Genomic DNA, 17,507 nt, shown 5'->3' on the forward strand with positions numbered 1-17,507 from the left:
CAAATACCCCATAATGTCCAGCTGTATTCCTGCAGCGAAGAATTTCATTTTGTTCTAGTTCTGCAAGGTAAATAATCAGACAAACCATGGCTGGTTTGAAATCCAACGGTCTCGACATTTATTTAATTGAAGGGCAGTAAAATGCACAAACTGATTATAGCAATAAGGACAGATATGGTAAAGTTTCCAAAATTAGGCCTCGGCTGAGTATCCTGGGTAAGAACACAATTGTTGGTCTTCTTGTAACTTGGGATGTATGTGAGACAGCGTTAGCATTCCATTCATACTTACGAAAGACTCCAGAAAATTATCCCATTCCATAGTTCAAAATATAATTGAAAGCTCTGGATGTACTCTATCTAAATATAGTTCAAATCTAAGCATAGCACACCACCACATAGGCATATTATGTATGTTCAACATACGATCAGATAGCAAGTGTTTGTTGCTTTACGGGATGTCCTTATTACGAATTGCCGTACAGTGCAGAAGGACGATTTGTATTATTTTTTCAGTTTTGTTTTGCTGTATTGCCATTCAAACCTCTACGGTAATCCTGAAGGTTTATTCAGTTGGATGTTAACTTTATAACCATGTGATGACAGCATTTGAAGAAAACTAAGTGCGATATTACTCTTCCGTAAACTCCAGTGCAGTGAATATTTGATATTACTGCACATTAAATTGCATTTTGACTCTTTTGTGTGTGAACATATCTGCACCTTTCAGAGTGATTTTCATATCCTTCCTCGTCAGTCCGTAGACATTCTGACAGTAGTGAGGGGCATGCAACTATCATGGCATTTTGACAAAAAAGTTCAGCCATATATTATCAACAAATACATAATATTTTTCAGTGTTCTTATGGTATAAACCGTGTAACTGTTCACAAGAACAATGCTAGTAGAACATGATAGGACCGTGGGTGTCGTGACTGGTTTAAGTGCCTCGTGAGTGAGGTTTAGTTTTACGCCTCTGTTAGGAATATTCCAGCAATATCGGGGGAGGGGGGGGGGGGTAGGGGCACCAGAAATGGGACACACATTGTATGGCTCGTCATACTGTTAACCAGTCTATGGTAGATTGGGGTTGTATTTTCGTTTCTCGGCGATATTGTCCTTACATTGTACTATTGTTAACCATGATCTGTCCGATATTTCCCAGAGATTACAATCAGGTGAAGTGGCAGGCAAATCGTCAACTCGATGTATGAATGTTCAAGGCGTATTTCTGAATGTATGTCCGTCCCAATAACGTGACACTCAGCCATATTTCAGCTATATGAAAGCGGTCGATGAATACGCAAGTCTGGACCAGACAATCCGGTGACTGAAAGCATGGACATCGATCTACACTATTAAGAAACGATGTCATGCATCAACCAAGAGATCCGGACCTTCCAACCTGTAGTCGCTTCTTACGTATACGACAAGCATGGGTTACTGAATTCTGACACAGATCTTCACGGGTATCAGTAGAGGACGTTTTGATCATGGTCTGAACCAAACGTGTTTCTATTATCGTAGGCACAATAACTACGGTTATAACGAACTCAAAGGTACCAATGACCTTAGTTCTTAGATCTTATAACAATGGAAATAGCGCTAAACGTTATACCCATTTGTGTGAACAAACATATGAAAGAGGTGTGTAAGTAATCGAGTTTGGGCCAGAAAATCCAGTCATGGACGCCCTGAAGATCAACTTGTATATGATTTCATGTATTGATTAAGTCAGCTAGCCACACCAACAGACCCAAGAGTTCGCCTCCTGCACCCAGCATGCATTGCTAAATACCCAGATCTGCATAGGAAGCCTTCTTAATTTGTATATTCACAAGCATGTGCACTATATTAAACATATTTTAATCAGGTTTGTGACAATAACATATTAAACATGACCTGAGACTGCAAAAGAATGCCAAAGTTTTACAGTTTAGATGGATTGTTCGTCAAGAAGGAAGAGCTATCTCTTCCTCCGGCATGTCTCGGATGACGGCCCACTTCTGTACGCGACCTTGTCCAAAAATCAGGTACACGACAGTTCCAAACCCAAGCAGACCAGCAGTGAGGAAGAATACGGTCTGCCATTGTTCTCTAGTTTTCTGAAATGTAAGAAATAAAACATTCATAATTGAGAATAAGTGAATAATAATTGTACGTTTTTTTACATGTATTTATTAATCTATCTGTATATATATTCAGATGATGTAAATTTTATATTATGGTTGTAGGATCCTGGGTTGAAACAAAATGATCGTGTTTCTCTATCAGCTGAAATAGCAATGGTAATAGTAAAAGTATGTCATTGGGATAAGTTTCTTTAAATCACATTGAGGTGACAAAAACTTTGTATAGATATATAGCTTCATCAGTTATAACTGTATGCAGTTGTTTGGCTCTGTCGTCACACATTGTACTTTTATCAAAACCTGTTCGCCAGTGGACATAATACACAATTAACAGCCATGAAGAATGCGCATATAAGAATGTGTTCTTTGTTCCTGTTATCTTTCCGCTAAATAGGACCCGTGAAGGTCCTGGTTATAATATTGATCTTCGGCAACCCATGCTTGTCGTATAAGGCGACTAACGGGATAGGGTGGTCAGACTCGCTGACTTGGTTGACACATGTTATCGGTTCCCAATTGCGTAGATCGATGCTCGGGATGTTGAACACTGGATTGTCCTGTGCAGACTCAATTATTTACAGACCACCGCCATATAGCTGGCATGAGTGACGCGTTAAACAACAATCAATCAATCAGCTTCATGAGAGCGCCCTTTGCGTAATGCAGCGCAGATGAACCACCGGATCCATGAGGTCGCCCTGTACAGGTTTCCTGGGCACCAGTCGTTCCCACGCATTGCACAATCATTATGTACCTGTCACCCTTCGTAAATGTGTCGGATACATGTATAGGAATGTTAACAAGACATATAAATCAATTTTCGTACATCTTTCGTGATCTCTGCAACAACGTAGGGGCCAATATGCCCGATATCATGCTTATGGCGTTGGACACAGTCATGATACTTGTAGCAAATACTGGGGCAATGTCGTAGAAGTTGACCAAGATTCCACTGAAAGCGAAGCCACCAAGGCCTATGGCTAACGTCAGAATGGCCACGGCAATGTGACTCTGGGTGCAGTCCAGATAGCTCAGTATGATCAACAGAATACCAGGGACAAGATGACCTGAAAAAAATCATATGTCATTTACTCATGCCTTAATTTACACTTGCTGGTATGCATTAATAATAATAAATGTTTCTTGATCTTCAACTTCTGCTTGGACATGGACTTAAATAGCAATATATTTTATAACTATTATATATATTTATATTGTCTGTTACACAAATACATCTAGATTTGTATGCATTATTGTTTTGTTCAACATCTGGGATGTCCTTCTTATCTAATCATCAGAGGGCTGGCAACGCTTCGAAAGTGATCATAAACTATACTGTTAGGAAGGTATTACCTGCAAGGATTCAATAAATACTTACCTATAACTGTCATGAGTTTCCTGGTATACGTTACGCTGAGTAACTGTTTCTCTATGAGTGCATCCGCACAGAAAGAGCCGAGAAGCAAGATGAGGAACATGGCGAGGTATGGGATGAGGGAATATACGCCATTCTGGAAGGAATCGTAATGAAAACAAAAGTGTAATAAATACTTGAGACAAATTATATTCATGTTCCATACCTTCAGCCCTTATATGTCTTACGTCGTCGGCATCTAAGGCAATTTGTTGATAGCATTTACCGCCACGTACAATGCATGTCAGACTAGTTAAGGGTTCAGTGTAACCTCAGGCTAATGTTATTTCAAAATGACTGAATGTAGATAAGTTTATACTGATTTGACTCTTAAAAGTATTCCTGACACAAACCTGTATGTATGATGATGCTTTAGATAAGCAGTCGTAAAATATACAATCATTTCATTAAGTAACCGGTTTCAGAATAGTTCTGCGATGTATGTGATACGTGAATTACTGCAACAGGAACTACTTCTCACCATGGTTTGGATCTTAACAATCACTTTCACTCATATACAGTAATTACGATTATTACAAACTCAAAGGGCCATTAACTTTAGTTCGGTGTAAGTGAGTGAGTTTGGTTTTTACGCCACTTTTACCAATATTCCAGCAATATCACGGCGGGGGACACCAGAAATGGGCTTCACACATTGTACCCATGTTGGGAATCGAACCCGGGTCTTCAGCGTGACGAGCGGACGCTTCAACCATTAGGCTACCCCACCGCCCTGTTCGATGTAAGCATAGCTCTTTATACTCATAATATGCTTGATTATTCACGGTTTCAGGGGCGGTTGGGTAGCCTAGTGGTTAAAGCGTTCGATCGTCACGCCGAAGAACTGGGTTCGAATCCTCACATGCGTACCATGTGTGAAGCCCATTTATGTTGCTCCCCGTTCACATGTTGCTAAGAGCGGCGTAAAACCAAACTCACTCACTCACTCAAGGTTTCAGTATATGAGCTGACCGATTTAATGTCGAAATGCAGTACTTCCATCATGTAGATGGGTAGGTTGGACATCATGAGGAACAGCCCCCAGTTGTATGTAGTCTGTGCACATATTATTCCAAGGAAAGGTAATGAAGTAAATATATCCAGCCACGGGGTAGGTACCTGCAGGTGAGAACAGCGGATAGAACACCAATAACTAGATGCTGTTGTTAAGATACAAATTATCGTAATATATGCAAGATTTCAGATTAACAAGAGATGTGAGTGCATAAATCACATTAATTTGTATAATTTTAAGGGATGAAATCAGCAAAACATATCCATTATGATCAGAATCATCTGTTGCCCCACAAACACACCCAACGGCAGCTTAATTGTTCCTATGTACAATACTGCCCATAGAGCTCGAAATACTACATAGTGTGCGCCTATGCTCCCCAAACAAAACGCTGTGCCTTAAAGCCTAAGGTCATAAGCATTGATCCTTTAATGGTGAATTTCTCACCAGGTTGTGACAACGGAAATACAACAGTGTTCTGCTTATATCATTTTGTACATACAAGCACTTGTTAAGTTCTTTGATTCAGGTGGAAACTATCCTGATATATATATATATATATATATATATATATATATATATATATATTATACATATTATATAAATATATACTATTCCAAAAAAGAAACGCATAACCCCGAAATCTGTTGCGAAAATGGTGTATTTTTAAACATGTATAACTCGTCCACAAATAGAGTTTAGTACATGAAATTTTACATCAGTTTAGAAGAAGGTAAGGTCTATACAACCAAGTGGATAATTGTAGTTAACGGAGACGCTGAGCGCGATGTCGATGACGTAGCACAGTCCCGACGTCGGGTCTTCTGGCTCTCTGTCCAATCTCTCTCAACCAGTTCCGTACCGTTTGACCGGATATCCTCCGAAGTCCAGGGACCCTAGCTGCTGTGCTCTCACCCGTGGCAGTACGATCACACAAATATAGTACCCGGATGTACCGATCTTGGGCTGCAGTGGTGACTCGATGTCTGCCTGTACGGGACGGTCATTTATTATACCTGTTTGTTTGTAACGAGCTGCAAGCCGTGATATCGTGCTCAGACTAACATTCAGACGCCTGGCAACAGAAGATTGATAATCTACAGCGTGCATTCTTTCAATGGCGATGTTCCGTGTCGCAGCGTCAAGACGTTGCGTAGTGATTTGATCTTGAAACTTCTTCAAAACGAATGCCGATTTCCGAAAGTAATCTGGATTTTTAGCTGCACAGTTTCAACTGGAAGGTGATTTCTGTTGCGATGTGGCGATGCCTTTTTAACCCTTGAAAGAAATCTCATCAAAATTTACATTCAGGTAAAGTCGATTTTTGACTTCTATATTTGTGTAAAATCATGTTATCAACACTTTTGTTACATATTGTGACGATTGTTTGAAGACAATAGGTAATTAATATATTTTAAAAATACAAAATGCCTATGGGTTTCTTTTTTGGGATAGTATATTATGGAAAGTAAGTACCTGTCCGTTAATTTTTTTTTCAGAAATTATAATCCGATAAATATAATCCAACTGTTTTGGGAGACAAAAATCGCATCTGAATTTTATACGCGAGTAAGCATCCAGAGTGTAGTTTCAAACCAGTCACACTTACCGTCTAAGTCTCAATATCAATCTCTTGATAAATATTGAAATTCACTAGCGGTACAATAACATCAAACAACTCTTTCTCAAAGATTAGTTGATCACATCTGGACTTACTCATAGATCATATCAATATGAAATGTGAATTTATGACATTCAGACAAGACGCAGGCATGCTGATGGGCACGACCTGGACTCTTTTACTGATGTTTCATTTTGAACGTTTCTGCTTATATTGCCAATTTCCCTTGTGTTGAAGTTCAACTTATCATCATCTGCGATATTGTTTATCTGATATCATTTTGTAACAGTAAAATATGTGTAGCCATGCCAAATTATGCAAAATTGATAGTTTTGTAATTACATTTGCCTTTGTTGAAAATGGGTTTTACCAAGCAAAGACAAAATATATCCATCCGGAAAACTTACATTAAAATCCTTTGGGAGATTAATGGAAACTAAAAGCCCATGAACAATTGTTAACATGTCTGCACATACACTTTAGCCTTGAAATTACATCTGTAATTCCAACTACGATAAGATACAGTGAACTGAAAATAATGAAAATATTTCATAAATAATCATGGGAAGAATGTCGTAATTACAGCGCAGCTAATCGTGTCCATTAAATACAATAAACAATAATGCACAATGGGCTCTGTGTTTCATCAAATCAAAGACCATCATACATGCCCAGCTCACACAACACATGTTCGTGAGTGAGTGAGTGAGTATGGTTTTCGCCGCTTTTAGCAATATTCCAGCAATATCACGGCGGGGGACACCAGAAATGGGCTTCACACATTGTACCCATGTTGGGAATCGAACCCGGGTCTTTGGCGTGACGAGCCAACGCTTATCCACTAGGCTACCCCACCGCCCCTCATGTTCATGAAACTATGAGCTAAATTTATAGTTGTGATACGCGTGTGAAAGGTCCTCATATAGATGCAGGCGGTGGGGTAGCTTAGTGGTTAAAGCATTCGATCGTCACGCGGAAGGCCCGGGTTCGATTCCCAACATGGCTACAATGTGTGAAGCCCATTTCTGGTGTACCCCGCCGTGATATTGCTGGAATATTGCTAAAAAGCGGCGTAAAACCATACTCACTCACTCATGTAGATGCGGGAAGAGTTGATTCTTGAAGCAACTGACACCCTCAAATACATCTCTAAGAAAACATACAATCCTGACGGTAGCGTATTTTCTAATACAGAATACTACGGTTATAACGAACTCGAATGGACCAATAATTTTAGTTTTGGGATAATGGTAGTTCGTAAGACGAATTTTCGACTGAAATATAGTAGGCGCCAGGGTCCCGAAACAGTTCGTAATACCCGTCAGTTCGTTATAACCGTAGTCAGTTCGTTATAATGAACCGTAGTGATTCATACCAGTTCGTTATATCCGTATTTTCGACTAGAATTATAGTATGAACTCGGGGACCCAGTCGATCACGTGATCTTCGCATCGAAACAGTTCTAACGCTATAATGAACTCGAAGCCGTCGTACTGTGTATGACTTGCGAGGGACCAATAATTTTAGGTTGGTATAACCGTATTTCGTTACACGAATTTTCGACTGCCAAAATATAGTAGGCGCCTGGGGCCCCGAAACAGTTTCGATGAATCCAGGTTTACCCTCAAATTCGCGGACGGCAGGCATAGAGTCTGGAGACGACGTCGTAATACCCGTCAGTTCGTTATATCCGTAGTTCGTCATGCCAGTTTTCGACTAAACATGATAATACTCTCGTCCGCATACCGCGATGTTGACACGAAATAGTGTGAACCATCGAGGTCCCCTGACCTTAATCCAATAGAGCACGTTTGGGATGCACTTGGGAGAAGGCTTCGTGGTCTTAGGAACCAACCTCTGAATTTGGGACTTGGTGCCCTTGCAAGAGCAATGGCGCAGAATCCCCAACCAGTTTCAGGCAGTCATATCCGTCAGTTCATTATAAGCATGTTCGTTACAAAGTATACACAGTTTAATGTATTACCTCGTCTATCTCTAACTCTCGTAATCATTTAACCCTGTAACCTCTCAATATCTTAGAAAAGGTTTTTGACCTACTGACACGTCTTTCTTTGTCGACTTTCCCAGTGCTGCTTCTATATACTGGCGTTCCTTTGGGTGTATTCTGGGATGGTCTGCAGGGTCATCGTACACACTGTAGATCCAGACAAATGTCCAACATATACCTAGGACACCTGTAAGATGATCGAATAACATTACACATGGCATCCAGATATCGTGAAAATCCGGCTAAACCTTGATTTACAATTTTCGTCAAAGGCGGCTACGCGTGTCGAAAGTGACGACAAACGCAACAGTGTGGTCATGCTAGATGACTAGTCAGATGTTGCGTACACTGATGCCCATGATGTCAAAACTAGATTGCCTGTTCAGATTATTTACATACCGCCGCCATGTGGCTGGAATATTGTTGAGTGCGGCTTCAAACGAAACCAAAAAATATTGGGCATATTTAAGAATGGTTTAATACCTGAATGGCAAAAATTCCTACCGTATAAATAGAAGACTGAGGGCCATCCTCCAGCGAAGTCCAGCTTACAGAGGGAAGCTGAGAGGGGAAACACCAGAGCTGTGGCGGCCATGTTGCCACAGAAGGTGATGCATATGAGGCGTGTTCTCTCGGCAGGAGGTGCCCATGTTCCCCAAAGAGCAAAGCTTCCTGCTATCGTGAAACCCTATAACATGAGAGTGACACAAACCTGTCTATAGCTTACATCTTAGGGAATTTAAAGTATTGGATCACATTTTATGTATCAGATTTAATGATCGAGGAATTTAGGATAATAGGCTCCTACCCTATCTGGCCTAAGGCATTATGGGGGTAGAAGAACGTAATAATATGCACTCTCGGCGAACACAACACAACGATATGGAGAGTGCGGACAGAAGAACGTTATATGCAACTGTCTATGCCTGACTGCTTACCTACCTGGTAAACACAACAGTCGTTCTTACACGCCCTCTTACAGAGTTAAATACAGATATCTGTCTCGTGAAGAACTCTGTTGCGCATTACTCTCTCTCTCTCATCACAGATTAGATTCCACCAGTGTCTGACTTTTTCTAACATTTAATTAATTAAAGATTAAAGTAAGGATTAATGTAAATTGATGCACAGAAGAACAAATGATTTGTTGTGCACACACTCCAACCCTTCCTCTGGCAGTAGAATGATACTTACATTGAAAACTCCAATAATTGCCCTGAGTACGAGCACTGCCCAGGGAGACCACCATGCTGTGACCGGTGTCAACAACGTCAGTACTGACATAAAGAACATCCCGGTCGCCACAACTTTCCTTGATCCCCATCGTTGAATAATAAATGAGCAGAAAATTTGGAGACCCATATAGCCCCAATAAAGTCCGCCCAGGACAAGGCCCTGGGTCTCCTTGTCCCAAACCAGCTCCCCGTCCTGTTTGGAAATGGAAAGGAAATTAAAGCAAGAAACATACTTTTTTTAGTCATTCCAACAAGCACTAAATATGAATGGAGCTATCAATTGCTCATGGGGTGAATATGAAACTGTAATTCCTATGTTTCTCCGCAGTTTGGAAATATACTAGTAAATGAATAATAGTATTATTTTAATATTAGGCTATATTAGAAACCACTGAAATTACAAACGATTTGGCTTAGATTACACAAAAAACGAAAGCCCTTGAACACATGATTAGTATAATCATACTTCTCAAACTCACCTCTCGCTCTTGAGTATTTACTGCAGATATCTGTGTGTCACAAAAATGATGTGAATGCTCTTCATCCGTGATATTGACTCTCATGATAGAAGTCGTGTTAGATATATTCATGTTGATTCCGTTGTACACATGTCTCGTTGTGGCGTTGGTGAAGATGCTGACATTGTCGTTCATGGAATGGCCGTATTTGAGGATGTCCACAGCAGTGTGGTTGACCATGCAGACGATGGCCATGCTGAGGTCGCCGCGTTGAAGGAACGTATTCGCGATACCAAAGGAGGCAACTGAAGCTATGAAATATCGTGTGGAGAAGTACCAAGGCGGTGCATGATCATCTGAAATGAACCAACAAATTATCTTTCACAAACAGAAACTGAATAATAAAAACAAACAATTATGTTCCCCAGGAACACAATGAATTCGTAACACGCAGTCATGGGGACATCAGGCAATGTTGTCTAATGGGTTTATAGGAGGTAGATTTGCAACCCAAATAGATTTCAAGCCCATCGGGCAGTCGACACGAGGCACAGTTATCTGTGTTTGCAAAGGAGCAAAGAGACACTATTTGTCAGTGGAACTAAACAGGTTTTGACCAACGCATACGCAAAAGCACGTACATGTATGCTAGATATCGGTTACGAGGAATCAGGAATAAACAGTATTTGTTTCCCAGCTTAAACGTGCTTATTTACAATATATAATGGAAAATAATGTTTCAAACATGTGACTAAATACTCCCATTGCGCCCGTTAGGTAATAGTTAATCCATATTTGTTCAGTGTTATGTGGCAGTACCGTGTAACAATGTTTCAAATTTTACACAGACATTGTACCTGGAGATTCAGTAAGGGTCAGCGGTGTGTTTTATTTAGACTTGTACTTGATTTACGCAGAAAGGTCTTGAATGTACTGCAGGATGCTAATAAATGAGTGTAGTTTCTGAGAATATAGTAGAAGTTGCTACATTATTTTCTTGTGTATATAAAGGGAGCTGGCTATTGCCTATCATCTCTTATTACATCTTCTGTTACAAGAAGACCAGCATTGTGATAATCATACACCCTAGATGCTCAGCCAAGCCTTTCTTGCAATGTCCTTGTCATGTTCTGTTTTTGACTGGGAGCCTGGATGTATGAAAAGTATTCATTGTGTTATGTTCACTTTGTTTGCTTAGTGTAAAGTCGAAATTTCTTTATTATGCTATCCCTTTTTCTAAATTAAGACACTTATTAAAAATCCATTTGAGGTCTTAACTTGGTATCATCTTGGTCCTGAAAGTAGTACATTAAAATGTTGGTGGGGAGGGAATTACACACAGTTAATTATTTAGCTTTAAATTTAAGTTGTAATTACACATTTCAAATTTCAATCCAAACTTACAGAATATGATGTCTTCAAATATATGTCTTCTAGCAGATACTACTGGAAATGGCAGCATCTTGAAACTGTTTTGTCAATTTACATCAACAATCAACAATGCATCACTCAGGCGACAAAGAATATTTTGTTTCATTTATAAGGAATTAGTCAAATTCGTCCATGTCATCTATTGTGCAGTTATACAGTACAACAGAAATTATTGAGAATATAAAGATTGCACTCCCTGGTGCTCAACCGCCATTTCTTGGAGGGATGCCTGTTTTGTCAATTATACGTCAATCAATCAACAATGATCACATCACTCAGCAAGTCGACAAATAATATTTTGTTTCTATTTGAAAGGATTAACGGAGTGCAGTTTGATAGCTGGTCAAGGTTGTTTGTCGTCCATGCCACCATATTCCTAAAATCGTTAATACATTTCTTCATAATCACTTTAATAAACATACACAAATAACACTGTTAGCAGAAAATAGAGAACAGATGTTCTGCAAACGGTACCATTCTACCTACTAACCCAAACGTAAAGTTAAACATAGCTCTAGAGAGCTATCTAATAGGCCTTTTTATATGCTCGCCATTGTCATATTAATGTTTATTCACAAAGGAAACATACAGATAAGTTCATGCACTTAGTTAGTTATTTGCGTGGCGCATCCAACAAAATGGCTTCCATGTTTTAAATAAATTAGCCAACTCGTTCATCCTTTTTGGGTTGTGATCATGAAAACGTGGGTAGTGATACAATGATCACGTATTTTTGTAGTCAAAATATGAGATAATATAATGTTTCAATAATGAAAGTAAGGTCAAGGTCACCCAAATCAATCGGTGTACTTGCGTAATTTACATCCCCGTTTTAATGTGTGTTTTTTTAATGTAGGCTGTCACCAAATTTGAAGACATTGCCTTTGGGACAACAGTCCATGTAAAAGATGTCGCGTTAACAAGAGTTAGTTTGAAGCAAGTGGTCAAAGTGTCTGTTGATATCAATTGTCTCAATACAAAGTTACACGTATTTGATCCTTGAAAATAAGATTCTATGTTTACACTCTTCATAGGTTTTACATTATCTTGTGATCACCAATTCTGTTTTTTGTATTCACACAGCACAGCTACATAACAACGCATAAGTTTGTTAAATGGGTGAATAGTGAGCGGATAGTCCGCAACTTAGAGCAAGAAATTCACAACAGGTTGTGGATTTCGGCTACAACATTCACTGACAAGCGATTCCAAACTGGAGTGTTTTGGAATGACATGAGTGCATGTTGCATGGCAATAGAATCTGGCTATAATCTGATCCTTTGATGCTCCGCAATGCATACTTTCTAGATCATGCTTGATATAAAACATTAGTTTAAAAGTTTTTCGACAATATTCATTGTCCGTAAATATTTTTTTTTTTTACTGTTATGATATTTCACTGATGACCATATTGTATCTGATATTTCTTCAGCTAAAATAGGTCTTGAAAACATAGTCCCAACTCAGCTTTTCACTTCTCCACCATGGCAGTTAGTAAGGAAAGAGGGAGTCCTAACCTTAACTAATTAGAAGACATCTGAAAGAAACCAACTTATTTACCAACAGCAATATCACGATTAAAGAAGTATGATACTGACAAATCAATCTTTACAGACGGACTATACCAGATCACCTCATGTCAACATCATTTAATTAGTTGTTGGTACCAAACGGGTAAAAACTGGGTGAAGTGGGTGAACACTACTGCAAGTCAACATGGGACCTGGGCCCCGTTTCACAAAGCTATCGTAGCACTACGACTGTCGTAAATCTATGCTACAGTTCCTAGATTTTCGAGGCTCTCTTAGCGCTAAGATAGTCGTAAGATAATGTTAATGTATGGTACTTACGACTTAATAATATCTTACCGCTAAGAGAGCTTCGAAAATCTAGGCCCAATATATGAAGTACGATTGCTACGAGAAAAGTTACGAGACGCTTACGAGAACTTTATTGAACGGGGCCCAGGTATGGCCATCTACCTTCAGTAGCTGGCTATCTATAGCCCAGTTTTATATTGTGTCGTTCCCTATATTGGGATCTTTTACTAAAATATGCTAGATGCTAGAAGTCAGAATCTGGGGTACTCTAGTTGTTTTGCTGTCCATTGACGACAGTCTTTTACAGTGTAAATGTATTTCGTGATATGATGTATTTATCATGGTTTTGCCGACACATTGACGATGTGACGTTAAATAATGACTCACTCACTCAACGAAGTGTACCTTGTCATCTACATAAGTACATGTACTCTATAGGTACTGCAATGTAAATGGTGTTATCAGAGCTGATGTTAGTCTGTCGTGCAGACCCTGCAGCAAATATATCCAAGAAAGCCCATGCAAGTCTAGAAAATGTGGCAAGTCTAGATTTCCTCACTGAAATGAAGAAAGTCTCAGGGCTCCTTTTCATTATATTTTTTTTTTACTATGAACTATTTTCAGTAAAATCTGTTCATTTCAGAGACTAGTTGTTAGTCTAAGCTGATGTATACATCTGGGAAAATGTTAAGCACCCCTAGATTGACCGCTAACAGAACTGTTTTCAAGTTCAGCTCGTGTATGATGATACGTATGATAATGTCATCTAAGGAATTATTGCAAGTGTACTTGGTGGAAAAGGTTTCCCAAGGAGAAATTATGGGTATGCAGTCACCGGTATGTCCTTTAAAGAAATTGGTCGGGAAATGAATTTCCACTACACAGTGGTCAGTCGATTGGTCAGACTTTATAGGAACACCAAAGAGGAGAGGTGACGACCCAGGGCGACGTCAGATCGTGAAGAGGGCATTATTTGCCACAAGCACTGTTCTGAAACACCACTGGTTACCATTTCTCCAGATTTCTACGGGGACAGTCCATAATCTTCTGTGGAGAGGTTGGTCATCAAACGTCTTCTACTGAGCGATATTCACCAAAAGAACGTTTGGCTTCGTGTTTACGATGGCAACGCTGGAATATGAGGACTTGGCCATACATTGGTCTGATGAACGCTGATCCCTTCCTCGTGTAACCGATGGACGCTTGAGAGTTCGGAGGCAGAGAAATACAACATTTGCAGCAAAAATACCCCCATGCAACCAACTGTTGCCTTTGGTGGAGACTCCGTCATGGTGTGGGGTTTGGTCTCAGTATATCCAGGACGTGCCGGGTCCAGTTGTTGTACCCCAGTTGTTATCGGGCAGCGGATATAAGCATGTGTACCACCTGTTTACAATCGGCTAGAGTTGGAAGCAGCTTTGCACAAGAAATGGCGACAGTTTCCTCTTCAACGGAAACGACGATCGACGGGGGTATGCCACGTAGGGCACAGGCAGTTAACCAAGCACGTGGAGGGTACATTAGATATAGCTTGAACAACGTTTCCAGGTTACAAATAAACGTTTTTGCCTTTTCACATACACGCCTTGTTGTCTGACCGTCTGTCTAACTCAATACAGGTATCGTTTTTATCCCAAGCAGATGAATTGTGTCTTGTCCCATATCCATTATTTATACGCTGAAGAAACACTCCTTTTTGTGTTTTCGTGGAGTCAAGACATGATCTTACAAACAAAAAAACATGCAGCAACGTACTTTGCGTGAAAACCACTGATGTTAGCCGAAACATACAACTTTGGGAAAATTACCAGGGGTGCTTAATGTTTTCAGGTGCATATGTACTTAAAAACACACACGTAAAGAGAAATTCTTAACGTTGACACCCTTAACAGCTAACGTTGGTATCTACAGGAAGTGCAGTGCTCTCAACGACAATCCTAAAGTATTTGAGTCAGGCACGCGTACTTCAGTTTCCATGCAGTTTGAATTGAAGCAAATACTGATTATGTACCGCACAGGGTGTATCACATGTTAAGTGTATGTGTGATTCAGCACTTTTACTGCACCTATACCGACGGCTAAAAGGTTACAGTTTAATGTCTTGCTTGCAATGAATGAATATTTACATGTGTATGTTATGTACATCAAATGACCTCAGTGCATCCCAGAAGACGCCTAGACTTGACATCCTTTTCACTATCTGCTTTTTACTGTTTTGTAACTGACGATTAGCAAACTGTAACATGACACGTTTTCTGTCTGTACATAATTTATTATATTACAAGCTTTTCTTTATTTGCTATTTGTCTGCGGATTGTTTGCAGTTCTCCTGCAGAACACGATGACAAACCTTTGGTTTGCAGTGTAGTTACGCAAATGTCACTACAGATTGTCCGCGGAAATCTTGTTTGATTATACTTGTACTCTAATTGAGGTTAGAATTCTTAATTTTGAAAAGAAATTTATTTTCTCTCCTTTCTTTCTTATCCTCCTCCTCCTTCTCTCTCTCTCTCTCTCTCTCTCTCTCTCTCTCTCTCTCTCTCTCTCTCTCTTTCCCTCTCTCTCTCTTTCCCCTCTCTCTCTCTCTCCTCTCTCTCTCTCTTCTCCCCTCTCTCTCTTTCCCCCTCTCTCCCCTCTCTCTTCCCCTCTCTCTCTCTTTCCCTCCTCTTTCCCCTTCTCTCTCTCTTTCCCTCACTCTCTCTCTCTCTCTCTCTCTCTCTCTCTGTCTTTCCCTCTCTCTCTCTCTCTTCATTTTTCACTTCGTACATTCTAGGAATACACAGACTTACTGTTTTAAAGTTTATGTGCTGTGTGGAACTAGTCACGTTTTGTCAGATGATATTATTCTACGGCTGACGTTGTTCTAATTAAATGGATATTTGACATGACATGCAAGAGTCAGTATTGATGGGAATTACAGATATGGTTTAACAACATGTTGCACAGCCAAACCAAGGAAGTATGCATTACATTTCTCGTAAAACATCATGGCTGACAAACTACGATGACAAAATACATAATTTAAGCTACTCTATAAGTTACGTGATGTATGTATGTATGTATGTATGTATGTATGTATGTATGTATGTATGTATGTATGTATGTATGTATGTATGTATGTATGTATGTATGTATGTATGTATGTATGTATGTATGTATGTATTGTATGTTTGCTTTACCGAATGGACGAAGGAACAAACAACGAATAGTTATGATATGCATATGTTGCCTTGTTGGGGTAGGGGGTGGAGGGAGACTGGTCAAACACAATGAAATGCTTGATTAAGTACAATCTTACAGCACAACACACACACACACACACACGCGCGATTCACGATCAAATACATATTCAAGAGTATCACATAATTTATTCTGATTCAACATAAGCTCTTCCCCTCCAAGACGGTGGTGAAGTTAACTGCAGTTTAACTTCACCTACGAGATTATCACACTTATAGAACGATAAGCGGGAGCGTTAGGCATTTTATACTAATCCCGAAATATGCTAGCTTACTGAGATAACATAATGTAGTTTAACATGCACACTCCAATCCCGAGCAGTCCTTGTTTTCTCACTTTACTGGGTTACCAGGGTAACAACAGGTAACATTATTTAGTCACCGAATTACAATAACCATGATCTTTAACAATGATAATAATAATGTTCTACCACGACTTACATAGAAGTTATTTGTTTACTGTAATTTTTACTTGCGAGAGTGGGACCACATACACAATCTGCAGCCATTGTTTTACGAAATATAAACTTTTTGATTCACAATAACATCAAAAACTTACCTCCGTGGTCATCGCGTGTTGCCGGCATGTTCAGTGTGTCACCTGACTTTACCAGACACAGAGATATGTAGGTTAAGCAAAGACATTCTATCCTGGTTTTGTCCTGAGTGAGACAGCATGAGTTATCGTTCTTGGGTAACACAATTCTGCAACAGTAAACAAATATGAACATGACACGCTGTACAATGACAATGTGCGCGGTTTTATAATTGTCAATTAGATGTTAGTAATTGGATGCATTTATTAAAAAAAGGTAATTTCATATTAGCGGGAGAATTCATACACATTTCATGCTCTTTTACCTTGGGAGAATACCTTCCCAGCTGCTTGTTCACATGGCACTTTTCGCATACTAAATACCCATTGGATGCTTGGTGAATGTTTGCTACTGGCTAACAAACGTACGTGCCAAAAGGGAGGCTATATGTTGTAGAATTAGGCCTGTTAAGCCTGTCAGCAATATATTATACACACTCAATATACTTCCATGATGTTTATTATTATTATTGGATATTTATATAGCGCACATATCCACGCACTAGTGCATGCTCAAGGCGCTGGTAGTTATTCCCTCGA

At 39.6% G+C, this 17,507-nt stretch overlaps 1 protein-coding gene across 1 annotated transcript; it reads right to left on the reverse strand.

Moving 5' to 3' along the window:
- Positions 1–1,896: 1,896 nt before the first annotated feature.
- LOC124259617 (uncharacterized transporter slc-17.2-like) lies at positions 1,897–17,375 on the reverse strand. The gene is made up of 10 exons (XM_046693787.1): positions 17,234–17,375; positions 16,932–17,077; positions 9,904–10,238; positions 9,384–9,617; positions 8,694–8,877; positions 8,240–8,376; positions 4,518–4,664; positions 3,510–3,642; positions 2,958–3,198; positions 1,897–2,104 (listed from the first exon to the last, which is right to left on the reverse strand). Exons 2-10 carry the CDS (start codon positions 16,957–16,959, stop codon positions 2,029–2,031), a joined length of 1,515 nt encoding a protein of 504 aa, XP_046549743.1. The 5' UTR covers positions 16,960–17,077; positions 17,234–17,375; the 3' UTR covers positions 1,897–2,028.
- Positions 17,376–17,507: the final 132 nt, after the last annotated feature.

This window comes from Haliotis rubra, unplaced genomic scaffold, assembly GCF_003918875.1.
Source record: "Haliotis rubra isolate DU_JTF1 unplaced genomic scaffold, ASM391887v1 Scf73, whole genome shotgun sequence".
Classification (NCBI taxonomy): Eukaryota; Metazoa; Mollusca; class Gastropoda; order Lepetellida; family Haliotidae; genus Haliotis; species Haliotis rubra.

What these genes read in the sequence shown, in the direction of transcription:
- LOC124259617 (XM_046693787.1), bottom strand. Translation starts at nt 16,959, where the DNA reads ATGCCGGCAACACGCGATGACCACGGAG. An exon ending in TAAATACTCAAGAGCGAGAG is followed by an intron (nt 9,618 to 9,903) that starts GTGAGTTTGAGA and finishes ATTTCCAAACAG; the next exon opens with GACGGGGAGCTGGTTTGGGA. An exon ending in CAATTATTGGAGTTTTCAAT is followed by an intron (nt 8,878 to 9,383) that starts GTAAGTATCATT and finishes CTCATGTTATAG; the next exon opens with GGTTTCACGATAGCAGGAAG.